Genomic DNA, 14,318 nt, shown 5'->3' on the forward strand with positions numbered 1-14,318 from the left:
TATATTGTATATACAGTGCACCAAACAATTCCACTGGCCACCAACTAGTAACAATATGTGAACCCTTTTTTTTGTGGGCTATACAGCGGACATATGCAATTTCACTGTCTTCCGGCTATACATCGGACATACACAATTGCACCGTCTTCCGACTAGTAACAATGAGTTGCACCTGTGTTTCAGTTTAACCCCTTTATGACCCGGCCCAAAATGACCTAAATGACCACAACAATTTTAATTTTTGCATTTTCTTTTTTTTCCTCCTCACTTTCTAAGAGCTATAGCGCTGTTACTTCTCCATCTACAGGGCCATGCAGGGGGCTTGTTTTTTCAGAAACAAGTGTAGGCTATGTTCACACAACGTAACTTTTTGTAAATGTACAGCCGTTGCTGCAATTGGCGACAACGGGCGTACTTTTTACGAAAAGCTATGCTGATTAGTCTTCTATGGGATCCTGGCCGGAGCGTATACACATCGTATACGCTCCGGCCGGGACCTCTTGCGGCGCCGCAAAGAACTGACATGTCAGTTTTTTGCTCTGTCAGTTCACACAATGAAGCGAGCGACTCCGGCCGTAAGCTTTATTGTGTGCTGTGGGGAGTTCTGATGCGGGCGCTTACAGAACTCTGCAGAGCCAAAAATCATACTGCAGTAGCGGCCGGGATGATTTTTTCAGAGACGGGTCACGGAACGGTCGGTCTCTTACGCCATGTAAACATGGTCGTACTTTGTAAAGGTGCCTTTTAGAGATGAGCGAACCGGGTTCGGGTTCGAGTCGATCCGAACCCGAACGTTCGGTATTTGATTAGCTGGGGCTGCTGAACTTGGATAAAGCTGTAAGGTTGTCTGGAAAACATGGATGCAGCCAATGACTATATCCATGATTTCCACATAGCCTTAGGGCTTTATCCAAGTTCAGCAGCCACCGCTAATCAAATGGCGAACGCTCAGGTTCGGATCGACTCGAGCATGCTCCAGGTTCACTCATCTCTAGTGCCTTTCAATCCAACATAAAATGCATGACGGGACCCCAAAATATTATTTACGGGGTGAAATTGGGGAAATAATGCAATTTTTTAACTTTTGGAGGTGGTGGTTCCTGTGTCTATGTAATGCTTTTTACAGTAAAACTGATATGATACCTTTATTCTATACGTCAGTCCGAAAACAACGATATGCATGTTTATATAGCTATACTTTTTATTTTTGCAAATAATTCTTAGTAAAATGGCCCTACTGCGACTCTTATAACGGAACTGCAGTATCGGCCGGGTGAACATGCCCAACAGCAGCCGTTGTTTATAGTGTGAACATAGCCTAAAATTTCTAAGAGTGATTCTTTTTGAATTGGGATCTTTTTGTACACATAATCAAAAGAAAAGAACAAGAATAGTATTTTACCTGTTCCATAACTGTGCGTGCAAACATGACTGGGTTAGCAATATTTTTGATGCAAGAAACTGCACCTACAGCAAGATTTTTGCCATCCATTATAATTGCATCAAGTTCCACATCACCGTCCGCATTCAACACAGCCCCATGACCTGTAGGAAGCAATTCCGTTTGAGACATAGGAAACATTTTTGCCCTAAAGCTTTGGAAAAATATTAGAAAAGCATTTCGGAGCTATTTACTACAACTATCCTGGCAGCGATTAGACTTGATTACAGTGAGAAATATTTCCTTTTATTGTCACAAGCTTTTAAGTAAATATGGTGCTGGTGGCGATAGAATAATATCATAATATCACCGCACGCTTTTAGTCATAAAAATGTCTGCCTTTTTTTTTTCCCCTTTAAATCAAAGCGTCTGCGGCTAAATACTTTAGGTGGCTGTCATTTGTCTCACTAGCTGAAATTACACACAATGTTAGAAACAATAGGTTCACATAAGCAGGCTACAAGGATGGAAATATAACCAGAATATTTTTTTTTCTATTACTATTACATAGTTTTTCTATTACCGCCACCTAATATTATGCAAAATAGCAGAAGGAAAAGAGTTTGCTCCATAATGGCCCCCTGTTGGAAGTAAGTCAATGTTTAACCCCTTAAGGTCAAAGCCAATTTTCATTTTTGCACTTTTGCTTTTTCCACTTTATGTTTAATGGCCATAGCACTTGCATTTTTTCACCCGCATGAGCCCTTATTTTTTGCTAAACTAATTGTACTTTGCAATGACAGGCTTTATTTATCCATAAAATATGCTGCGAAACTGGAAAAAAATAATTTGTGCTGTCAAATTAAAAAAAAAAAAAAAAAAAAAGGAATTTTTTTTTTATTTCAGGGAGTTTCGCATTGACGCTGTTCACCTTATGGTAAAACTGATATGTTATCTATGTTCCTCACATCAGTACAATTACAACGATATGTAACTTGCATAACTTGCATAAAAAATGAAAACCTTTTAAAAAAACTAAATGTGTTTAAAATTGCTCTATTCCCATCCTTATAACGCTTTTATTTTTTGGTCTGTGGGGCTGTGTGATGTGTCATTTCTTTGCGCCATGATCTGTACTTTCTATCGGTACCTTGTTTGCACATATGCAACTTTTTGATCACTATTTATTACATGTTTTCTGGATTTGACGCGATCAAAAATGCGCAATTTTGCACTTTGGAATTTTTTTACGCCATTTACTGTGCGAGTTTAGAATTGCGATAATTTAATAGTTTGGCCGCTTACACACGCGGCGATTGTTTATTTGTTTATTTATTTATATTTAATAGGAAAAGGGGGGGTGATTTGGACTTTTATTAGGGGAGGGGATTTTTTACTTTTTGTTTTACATTAACTAGAAGTCCCCCTGTGTAAACAGACAGCAATGATCCATTAGATCAGTGATACATTGCTCTGGCTTGCTGCAGGCCAAAGCAATGTATTGCCGAGCCGGGATCAGCGTCAGTGCGATGCTGAGGCCCGGCCTGGGCAGAGGAACGGATCTGACCAACTAGACACCAGGGAGATCAGGTATAAAGCATTTAAATGCAACTGTCAGGTTTCACAGCTGCATTGAAATGCTTAATTAGCCGGCGCGGCAACGGGGCCCGCGCCGGCTAATAGATGCACTCCCCGGCTGCACATAGCAGAGTTCAGAGCAGGGTCCCAGGTACAACATGGGACGCAAAGGGGTTAAAGGGAATCTGTTTCTAGGTTTGTTCTGCCTTAAATTAGGCAGCATGAACTAGTGACAGAAATGCTGAAAGGATCAGTGTATTACTTACATCATTCTGCTCAGCCGTTCTCCTAATATGCAGGAGAATAGGATTCTTGCCACACCTCTCCTCCACCCTCCAGCTGCTGATCGACAGTTGACTGCTTATACACAGCATGGCTAGATAACTGACAATCAGCAGCTGGTGGGCGGAGTTTTCTGCTTCTCATGAATATCCAGGACTACTGAGCACATGCACATAATGGAGAGGACTCCTTATTGCCCATGTTATTCAGGAGGAGATCTCTGGATCAGCTGCACAGGACAATGTAAGTGATAAATCATTCTGTTCAGCTTCTCTGTCACTAGTTTAGGCTAGCCTTAGATAGGACGGCATAAACCTACTGACAGAGTCTCTTTAACCTCTCAAAATGTAACTGTCATTTCAGAAAACTTGTAGTGGGTGCTGTGACCCCCACTTATTATTAGAGCCAGCAGGGAGTAAAACATGTCTGTGCTTAATGAAGACAGGCTTCCCTCTTAAGTGAGTGCCTAACAGATGTTGGAGTACCCCTTTAAATACTATAAATAGGAATATGCACTTTAGTTCACTGTGGTGTGCATTTTTTTTATGTATGTGAGTAACTGCGATGCACAAAAGTATATTAGAGAATACTGTACAGAGCTTGAGTTATAGTGTTGTATATTCCAGGATAACTGATGTCTCTTTGAGATCATAACTGTGTAATTGGTTGCAAACCACAAAAATTTCAACTAGAGATAATAAACATTTTATTTCTTTGTTTATTTATTCATTTTATTTTTTTAATCTGATTACATTTTTTTGCCATACATAAGCAAAAGCTTGTTGTTGTATGGGCAAGTTGTATTTGTTTTACTGGCATAATTTATTTTACAATAAAATGTTAGGAGAAATGTCTCTGTCTCTCCCTTCTACCCCTTCCCTTTTGAGATGGTTCATGTCCCTGGCAGGCTTTATCTGCAACTTTGTAGCTTCTTTGTAATGTTGGTTAATATGAGGTCAAGTTGCTGATCCATGCACTATGACTATCCCTTCGGCTTTACAAAGCTGCTACAAAGTTGCAGATGGGGACTAGTTTACATCAGCTAAAAAAAACAGAAGGTGCAGCAGCAACCGACAGGTGCAGGGGCTTACCGTATATACTGCTCCCAGTGTACACGCGGTAAACACCTGCTCTGTAGATATTAAAAAGTGAGGATCTTAGCAAACTATTTGATCAAACAGAGTGTACCATGTCGCCACGTTACGGCGTCCTCGAGACATGGTCCCTACTCTAGCATTTTCACACTAGCAATGGCCTCTCCTGGGCTGAATAAGCTACAACTGGGCAGATAGGGGCCAAATGATCTCTTTTATAGCAGCCTTGTGACATGGGTGGAGTGCAGGCCAACAGGAGGTAGCCACACCCCCCACATATAACAGGAGGTAGCCACACCCCCCACATTCAACATAAGAAAAGGGAAATTTTGGCAGCACATTCATGACTCTATTCACACTGCAGGTTGCACGCTGCTTGTGGCTTAAGTACAGACAAAAAACAGAAGGTGCAACAGCAACCCACAGGTGCAAGGGCTTACCGTATATACTCATCCCAGCGTACACACGGTAAACACATGCTCTGTTGATATTAAAAAGTGAGGAAGGATCTTAGCAAACTATTTGATCAAACAGAGTGATAGATGTGTGGCCAATTTTTCCTTTTTTTCTAGTTTACATCAGCTGTCTCAGAAGGGAGGGGGGAGGAGGGGGAGACATAGAGAAAGGCTCACACAGATTTCTGTGTCTTCAGCAAAAAGCAGCAACTCGGAACTGGGGGAAGGAGACTGAATAGATAATAAATATGGAAGGAATTGTTATTCTCACTATGGGCAGTAACATATCAAAAGTTTGAGTGGAATACCCCTTTAAGTTTGTGACATGCAATAATCACTTGCCTCAGTGGTCACCGCAAATGAGCTGAATGGTGAGTATATTTAAAGGTTTTGTTCCCACTTTGGGGACATATCGGGCAAAGGCAGCCACCTTGTAATATAGATAGCCGCCTTTCCCCACTATGTTCCCAAAGTAGGAGCATAGCCTTAAAGGGAAGATTTGCACTTCTTCTGCATTTTCAAATCACTACTCATTTTCGTTAAAAATACTGACCAATGACCGAAATTTGGAACAAAAAAAAACCCTAAAGGGGAAATTTATCAAGGACTTTCTGCCTATTTTTAGGTGAATAATTAGATTTTTTTACCCATCTCTGGTCTCAGTTCTATTTATGAACCAGTATTCGATGGGCAAATACTTTTTAGATGCAACTTTTTCTGAATCTGCCTGTTTTGAGCATTCACTCAGAAATTTGCATAATCAGGGATTGGCGTCCAATTTTTAAGTTGCAACTTTTTAAAAAGTTGCACAGACTGGTGCAGGCCCGGTCAGTACCAGGTGAATTTGTTTGCAATTTTGTCAAATTATTCCTATTCATCTGGGTAAAAAATAGACAAATACTTTGTAGAAAAATTGCACGTTTTAGACTCAATAGTAAACGTCCTACTATGTGTGAACATACCCTAAATGTGAATGCAACCAATGCATATAGCAAATACACTTATAAAGGACGTATTTTCTTAATACCTGCATCAAATGCTGTGTCATCTTCTAGGATTCGTACGGCAGCTTCTACAGCTTGCAGAGAACTTCCACCATTGGCAAGTATGGAAAATCCACAGGTTGCTGCATTTTTAACTCCAATTTTGCTTCTTTCTGCAAGATCATCCGGTATTGCCCATGCACCACCATGGACTACAATGACAGGTCTCGTATCCATTTTGCTGTGCTGCATGGGGAAAACCATAGAGTGTTATAAGCAATTTCAATGAAAACAACAAATTATCAAGGCAGTCTAACACGAGCTGCATATTAAGGCTGGGTTCACACACTGTATACTTCAGGCAGTATTTGGTCCTCAAGTCAGGTCCTCATAGCAACCAAAACCAGGAGTGGATTGAAAACACAGAAAGGCTCTGTTCACACAATGTTGAAATTGAGTGGATGGCCGTCATATAACGGTAAATAACTGCCATCATTTCAATATAACAGCTTGTTGTTTTAAAATAACAGCAAAAATTTGCCATTAAATGGCGGCCATCCACTCAATTACAACATTATGTGAACAGATCCTTTCTGTGTTTTCAATCCACTCCTGGTTTTGGTTGCTATACAGCCTCACAAATACAGCCTCAAATATACATAGTGTGAACCCAGCCATAGGTTGTATGATGCTTGGAGATGCTTAAGTCAGATTGCTTGGCATTTGAATACTGGTGGTTGATGAAGTTAGATGCAGCCCTAGAGAGTCCTGGAAAACATGCGCCCATGCATACGGCCATAGGCTGTTCCAGGAATCTCTTGGTCTGCATCCAACTTCGTCAGCCACCAGTATTCAAATGCCAAGCAATCTGACTAGAGCATGCTTGACTCCCGACAATCTCTAATGATGCCTAAAAAGATAGTTGTTTCCTTCTAGAAACAATTCTGCTCTTCCTCATAGGTTGTGTCTTCTTTAAGGGTGCGTTCACATTGTGGAATCTAGACGGATAACCTGCCGCGGATTCCGTTGCTCGCTCCCTATAATTAAAACAAATTCATAATCTTGGCCTTAGTGTAGTGTTGTTTACAGTAAACCAGCTCAGTCTATTAAAGGTGTTAAAATCTATATAAGCTATCCGGGGGTTCAAAAAGTATGTCTCAGCTCGGGCTATGAGAGTTTAAAGAGCTTTTCTTTGATGGTTTAAAAGGTTACAGCTTCAGAACTGCATATTGATTATTTGTTACAAGGTCTATTACAAATATATTCATTTTACCTTGTAAGAAGGGAGAGATATCTTCCTGACTCAAAAATTAAGGTGTAGATTTAGAATGAATAAGGCTAAATGACAGAACCAACTGCTAAGGGGGCCATTACCTAGTTCTTAAAACTCAGTATATATAAAATGTAGTCTCAGACTGGCCCACCGGAGAACTGGAGAATCCTCCGGTGGGCCCCTGCTGTGCACTGTTCTTTACCAAGGAAATACAAACAGTGAAAGATGCACAAGGTCACTTACACTGCATCCTCCACTGTCTTCTGCCCAAGCGTCCCATAGCTTGCTCTGGCTGTTGGGTCTGAAGGATTGGGGAGGAGAGCACCTACACCTCAGCTATGCCGAGAACCAGTCTAAAAGTGCAGGACAGTATCCTGAAGAAAAAGGAACTGATCCGGATAGAACAAAGATGCTAGAAGCCTATGTACTCTATCTCGCAGTGCAGGTGTCACACAGGAAACTTGCTCATCTCAAGTAATGAGGTCTGGGGCTAGTGTCACTCTCTAGGACAGGTCGCTCGACACTGGTGGGCAATAGGTGGTGCAAAGACCAAAAGAGTCAAAACACAGGCACAAGTATTCTTTCTTCTTTCAAGTATTTCTATCTATTCTACCTCTTAAGTTCCGGCAGAGCACAGTACTACTTTGGGTTGGGACTCTCTCGACATCCTCCTCTCTACTTCTCTGAACTTCTCCCTCTCAGCACGCAACTCAACTTTCTCAAGTTCTCAGCACAGATCTGGTTACTAAAATCCAAGGTATTGTATCTTATCAAGCCAAAAGCCTATTGTGTGTCACTGTATCAAGTATTCCTGCAGTAAAGAAGAGTTTATTTATTGTAACGGGACTCAGTGATTCTTGTCCAAGCACCTACACAGTCACTGCATCTTCCTTGGGTCATCTCCCCTTTCTGTGGGTGGCGGTACCGATAGTCCAGGAGGGTCACGACTCCACTCCTGACCACTGTGATAAGCGCCCAAGGGACCCGCAAATAGCCTGGCAGGTTACCGACCACAGGGGAAAGGGTATAGCCAGCCTCACTAAACTAAAAGCAGGTGTGCCATCATACCTGTGGTCCCAACCGGCACTGGCGTCACGACAGCATAACACCTGGCTGAGCTATTCCCCGACCGACCACTACTGTAGTGGAGTCACACTTCACCATCTGGCAAGTGCCTCCCAGCGGATGTGAGAGTGTGTATGCATGTGTGTGAATGTATATGTATGTAAGTTTGTTTATATGTATGTACTGTATATGTGAGTATGTGCATGTATGTGAGTGTGCATGTATGTATGAATATGTATGTGAGTTTGTGTTTATATGTACGTATGTATGTATGTATGCATGTGTTTCTAGCCCCGGTTGATATCTGCTGTACATGCACAGCTAATGTACACTATAGAAATATGGAGCAGGTTCAGCAGCTGGCCCTGCCCTATACACAGATCCTATCTGCAGCTAATGTTGCGGTGATCTGTCGCAAAATTCATTTACTTTGCAGTATATAAGGTATAAAGTCAATAGGATTTGGTATATTAGCATATAGTTATTAACTGTACATTGATATTTGTTCCTTACATAGTGATATTATTCGGTAACTGTATAACTAATATTAAAGGGGAACTCCGTCCATTAACATATTTTTATGTTGTGCTGGGGCTATTTTTATGTTGTGCTATTCCTACATAACTGCACCTCCCCAGGGTCCTCCTGCATCATCTTCAGACCCCCCACTGCCCCTGCCCCATCTGAGACTGACTCATCTTGGCAGTGACGTCCCACTAAGCCAATCACTGACTGAGACGGGACACAGCCACAGCCAGTGATTGGCTAAAGGGTCTGTCACTGCTGAGATGAGTCAGTCTTGGAATTGGCAGCAAAAGTGTTCAGCAGGGGACCAGAAGATGATGCAGGAGGACCCTGGGGAAGTGTAGTTAGGTAGATATAACATGTTTACCTATTTGTCTATAGAAAGAGTACCCCTTTAAAGTGAATGTACCACTTCACTTAGGGGGATATTTACTAACAAATCTAAAAACACGATTTTGTCAAAGATGTTTTGGCATAATTTCCAATCTAATGTGTTTAGTCAACTTTATGTAAATTGTCTAATTTTAATGAATTTTTTTTTATACTACCTGGTTAGTGCCGGCTCGTACATCCTGGAGGTGCGGTCCATTTTTGTAAAACTGCCGCCAGTTTTTGATCTGCAATTCGGCCCTCTCTATGCACTGGAATAATATTCTTATTTTCTTGGTTGAGGGGGTAGGGAGTGCAATACATATCTATCTATATATCATAGCAATGTTTTTGTGTGGGAGTGGCGGTGGTGGGTCTGAAGGGTGGGCTCCATGAATGATTCCACCTGGTGGGCCCTAGGTACTCCAGTCCCACATAAAGCGGTTGTCTCCCCATTAACACTTCTGTCCTTACTAACACTGATATCCACAAGATAGAACAGTAGGTTTCCTATAATGAATAACTAAAGGATCAGGTATTATCTTATGTAGCCTAAACTTTGAACTTTGTCGTCTTTCTTATACTTTTTCTTAGAGGGCAATTTGTATAAAATTATACAATTTAAAATTAAATTTTTTAAAACAAAAGTAACATTATAAAAAAGATGTACTATAATGATGCACCCCATACCCATTGCTCTCCTTACAACATGAATTGTATTTCATAGAAGACTGTGAGATTGTTATCACTAGACTAATCCTCAGAATGGTTGTCACTTACCTGCTGCTTCTTTGTACACCTACGGTACTCGTTTCAATATTTATCTAAAGTGATTAAGAAAATGAATTGTGCAAGCCAAGGAAGCTTTATTCTGTCTGACGGTTAGACTAGGTAGGCGGCTGACGAGAGAGAAGGCAATATCTAAAGCAGTGAAACCTGTTAATTATTAGCAGAAGACTGTGTGTTATTCTGCCACTCTTCCACCGTCTTACTCGACAATTTAGAGGAACATGTTAAAATAAACGACTGATGAAAGCAAAACTGAGAATAAGAGCAAATATAACTAACATCTAATAAAGAAACATAGAACATCAGCCGGCAGTCAGCACGTGCCAGTCCCTATCCAAGTCCCCAATAAAATATTTACCCGCCCTAAGTAATAATTAAAAAATCAAGTAATCTTACCCCTTACGCAAAAAATTAATAGGATAATCCTGATAAAATACCCACAGTCAATTTGGATATATTTATACAACCCCATCTTTAAATTTATTGCCCATGCTGCATACCATTAAAAACATTTCCAACACGGGCGTATATTATCCACACCGGCCTAAACAGGTTGTCCAGGGAAAATTAACTTGTCTCCAATTCCGAGCGCTGCCTTTGCCACCTCCAGGTCTATGTTCTAGGCCTCTCTGGGTCTGCCACTTCCCTGATGGTGCAGCCACTTTAGAACGTCTACTGCTGTCCTGGGAGAAAGCCTCATTTTATGCAGCTGATCCACCAGTGCCCAGTGCTGTCCAATGTGAAAATTTAATGACTGACATTTTAAAATTTGACACAATTTTTCCAATTTTTGACACTGTCACAATAGCTGTTGCACAAAACATTACAACCAACCGAATATTTGTGAATTTGGCTAAATTTTTGACTCATTCGCTCATCTCTACTTATATTGTAAGTCTCTCTGGCATGTCCAAATCTTTTTTGGGTGACAGGTACATTTTATTGATAGTGACTCTTTAATAATTCTGGATCATGTTTTCACTGCATTTTGCCATCCCTCTGTTTTTCTTCTGGCAATATATTATATGTGTCTAAGGGCTGTATCCCTATACAGTCTGGCAGTGTTGAGGTTCAGTATCAGTTTGTGTCGAGATATATACTATAAATAAAGAGCATGGTAATATCCAGTTGTCACATAGGCCCCATAGGTACATGGAGACTTATAAACATATTATATACCGTAGCAAGGGTAATTTTCCGATCTATTAAAATAATACAATAGTGTTTACACAGGTCAACAACGTAAACAAAAAGCAGTAAAAAACGCCAGAATTGATGATTTTTTATTACATTTTAGTTTTAAAAAAATTATAAAAAGTGATTGATACGTCTGATCCCCACAAATATGTTACTTATAAAAACTAGAGATCATGGTGCAAAAAATGATGCCCCATACAGCCCCGTAGGTAAAAAAAAAAAATTACGGGAGTCACAATAGGGGCCATTGTAATCACACCTGCTTGCAAAAAAATAAATTATACTGTTAAACAATAGTAAAACATTAGCAAAGCTATATAACCTGCATTTTGCTGTATTCAGACTGACCTATAGAATAAAGATATCATGTCAGTTTTACCATGAAGTGCATTATGTAAGCACGGACCCCACCCCACCCAAATGTGGGGGAAATGTATCCCCCCCCCATTTCTTCACCCCATAAATGATATTTTGGGGGTTTTGTCATAAATTTTATCATAGATTGAAAGTACACCTGTTCCTGAAAAAAACGAGCTCTCACATGACCCTGTAGACGGAAAAATAAAAGAGTTTTAGCTCTTAGAAGGCGAGGAGGAAAAAACTGAAAATTGGAAAATTGTCGCTGTCCTTAAAGGGGTAGTGCACCCAAAAAATTTTTCTTTCAAATCAACTGCTGCCATGAAGTGCCAGAGATTTGTAATTTACTTCTATTAAAAAATCTCAAGCCTTCCAGTACGTATCAGCTGCTGTGTGTCCAGCAGGAAGTGGTGTTTTCTTTCCTGTCTGACACAGTGCTCTCTGTTGCCTCCTCTGTCCATGTCAGGAACTGTCCAGAGAAGGAGCAAATCCCCATAGAAAACCTCTCCTGCTCTCCAGACTGGAAATAATACCACTTCCTGCTGGGCATACAGCAGCTGATAAGTACTGGAAGGCTTGAAATTTTTTAATAGAAGTAAATTACAAATCTCTGACACTTCATGGCAGCAGTTGATTTGAAAGAAATTTTTTTTGGTGCACTACCCCTTTAAAGTCATTTTAGGCTCTGTCCTTAAGGGGTTAATGTATGGTTTGTACTGCGGCTGTAGATCCATCATTAATATAAATTACCAGCATAAAAGCTCCATGCAGGGCCGGCCTTATCCATATGGGAGGTATATGACAACACCTTGTTCTAACCACAGCAACGAGACCGAACTTAAGTGGGAACTAAAAACAAAAAACTTTTATTAACGCAACGCGTTTCGACACTATATTACATGATCCCCTTCCTCAGGTAAACAGTACTTACAAATCAATAAACTTATATAGCTATGACCTTTGTGTGAACTGGAGTACTTCCGGGTCAAAACAACACCCCTACAGAACACAATACATACATTTAAACCTAATAGTTCATAATCCAGCTAGAAATAAAACCGTACCTTAGGCCTGCCTCAATGTGCGGAGAGCAAAACTCAGTTTTATATGTATCTCCTCTTTGTTGCAGTTGCAGAAAACACTGCAGCTGAAGGCATAGTCACATGATCCCAGTCACATGATCAAAAAAGCTCACATGATCTGAGTGACAGGATGAGAATAGCTCGGCTCCTAAGGTCACGTGACTGATGCAGCTGAGTACTTAGTGCTATTCACAGAGGCAGATACGTACTGACACTAAGTATAAAGAGCATCTGATCCGCTCATAGCGGGAGCATTACCCTTCATTACAGAGCAATCTCAAAAACAGTAGCATGGAAAAACTCAACAGAGAACAGAGCTCTAAGCAAGGAAAGAGTACAATACAGAGACATATATCACAATAAACGTTGTGCCTCAATATTAAAAATTAACCCTTAGGGGACACAGCCAGTTTTCATTTTGGCGTTTTCGTTTTTTCCTCCTCGTGTATATAAGGCCATAGCGCCTGCATTTTTCCACCTAGAGACCCAAATGAGCCCTTATTTTTTGCGCAACTAATTGTACTTTGCTATGGCAGATGTAATTTTTGCCTTAAATGGTGTTGTTTTTACTCTGTTCGCCCTAGGGTAAAACTGACTTGTTATATATGTTCCTTAAGTTGTTACGATTACAACGATATGTAACATGTATAACTTTTATTTGATTTGATGGCTTGTAAAAAATTAAAACCTAAAATAAATGTTCCTTAAAAATCGCTCCATTCCCAGGCTTATAGCGCTTTTATCCTTTGGTCTATGGGGCTGTGTCAGGTGTCATTTTTTGCGCCATGATGTGTTCTTTCTACCGGTACCTTGATTGCGCATATACGACTTTTTGATCGCTTTTTATTACAATTATTCTGGATTTGATGCAACCAAAAATGCGCAATTTTGCACTTTGGAATTTTTTTACGCTGACGCCATTTACCGTACGAGATCAGGAATGTGATGCACAGGGCGATAGCAAACATGTTTGTTTATTTATTTATTTTTATTTATAAAATGGGGAAATGGGGGTGATTCAGACTTTTATTAGGGGAGGGGATTTTGTGTTATTAAAAATACATTTTTCTTTTACTTTATACATATACTAGAAGCCCCCCTGGGGTTAGGGTTATTCCCCCAGGGGTTAGGGTTATTCCCCCTGGGGGACTTCTAGTATATGCACTCTGATCTCTCATAGAGATCCATGCAGTATAGTTATACTGCATGAATCCATGAGATCGGTGTTCTATTGCTTTTGGCTGCTGCAGCCGAAAGCAATAGAATGCCGAGCTGGGATCAGCGCCATTACGACGCAGACCCCGGCCCGGGATGAATGCGGGGATCGCCCCCCCGCAATTGCGCCGTGGGGGGGCGATCCCCCCACTAGACCACCAGGTATGGAGATGAGCAAGTATTTAGAAGCAGCTGTCAACTTTGACAGCTGCTTCTAAGTACTTAAATAGCGGGCACGGCGATTGGACCGTGCCCGCTAATAGCCGCTATCCCGGGCTATATGCGGCACCCGGGATCGCGGCAGTTCAGAGGGGGGTCGCCGTGCGACCCCCCTCTGAACTCCCATAGCGGCACCAGGACGTTCAGTAACGTCCTGATGCAGCTATGGGTTCAAAACTCCTCACAATACAGCAGTGTTTTTTCCATTCTATGGTTGGGCAAATTCCTCCGTACACCCCAAAAATTGACATGTCCGCGGTGGGTTATCTGCTTGGATTCCGTAGTGTGGACGCACCCTCTCACCCTACCTGAAGCACCATGAAGACTTCGCCTGACCACTGACAGGTTTGCTGCTGAGACAACATGAGCCCCTCACGTATGTGACCATCTGCAGTATCTGTAGCCACACAAATAAATTCAGACCCCAAACTTTGACCTAAAAAATACAAACTCA

General features: G+C 41.1%; 1 protein-coding gene across 4 annotated transcripts in view; it reads right to left on the bottom strand.

The window, feature by feature from the left end:
* LOC138794636 (isoaspartyl peptidase/L-asparaginase-like) overlaps positions 1-14,318 on the bottom strand; it is a 53,059-nt gene that overhangs the window by 23,363 nt on the left and 15,378 nt on the right. For 2 of the 4 annotated variants that reach the window (XM_069973412.1, XM_069973409.1), the window contains exons 1-3: positions 9,786-9,893; positions 5,818-6,019; positions 1,403-1,545 (exon numbers count right to left, since the gene is read on the bottom strand). In XM_069973412.1, the coding sequence (XP_069829513.1) occupies positions 1,403-1,545; positions 5,818-6,010 (336 nt within the window). In that variant the 5' untranslated portion in view covers positions 6,011-6,019; positions 9,786-9,893. Of the gene's footprint in view, positions 1-1,402; positions 1,546-5,817; positions 6,020-9,785; positions 9,894-12,412; positions 12,503-14,318 lie in introns of those variants that run through there. The other 2 variants (XM_069973410.1, XM_069973411.1) reach the window with 2 other exon arrangements.

This window comes from Dendropsophus ebraccatus, chromosome 6 (genome assembly GCF_027789765.1).
Source record: "Dendropsophus ebraccatus isolate aDenEbr1 chromosome 6, aDenEbr1.pat, whole genome shotgun sequence".
Taxonomy (NCBI): domain Eukaryota; kingdom Metazoa; phylum Chordata; class Amphibia; order Anura; family Hylidae; genus Dendropsophus; species Dendropsophus ebraccatus.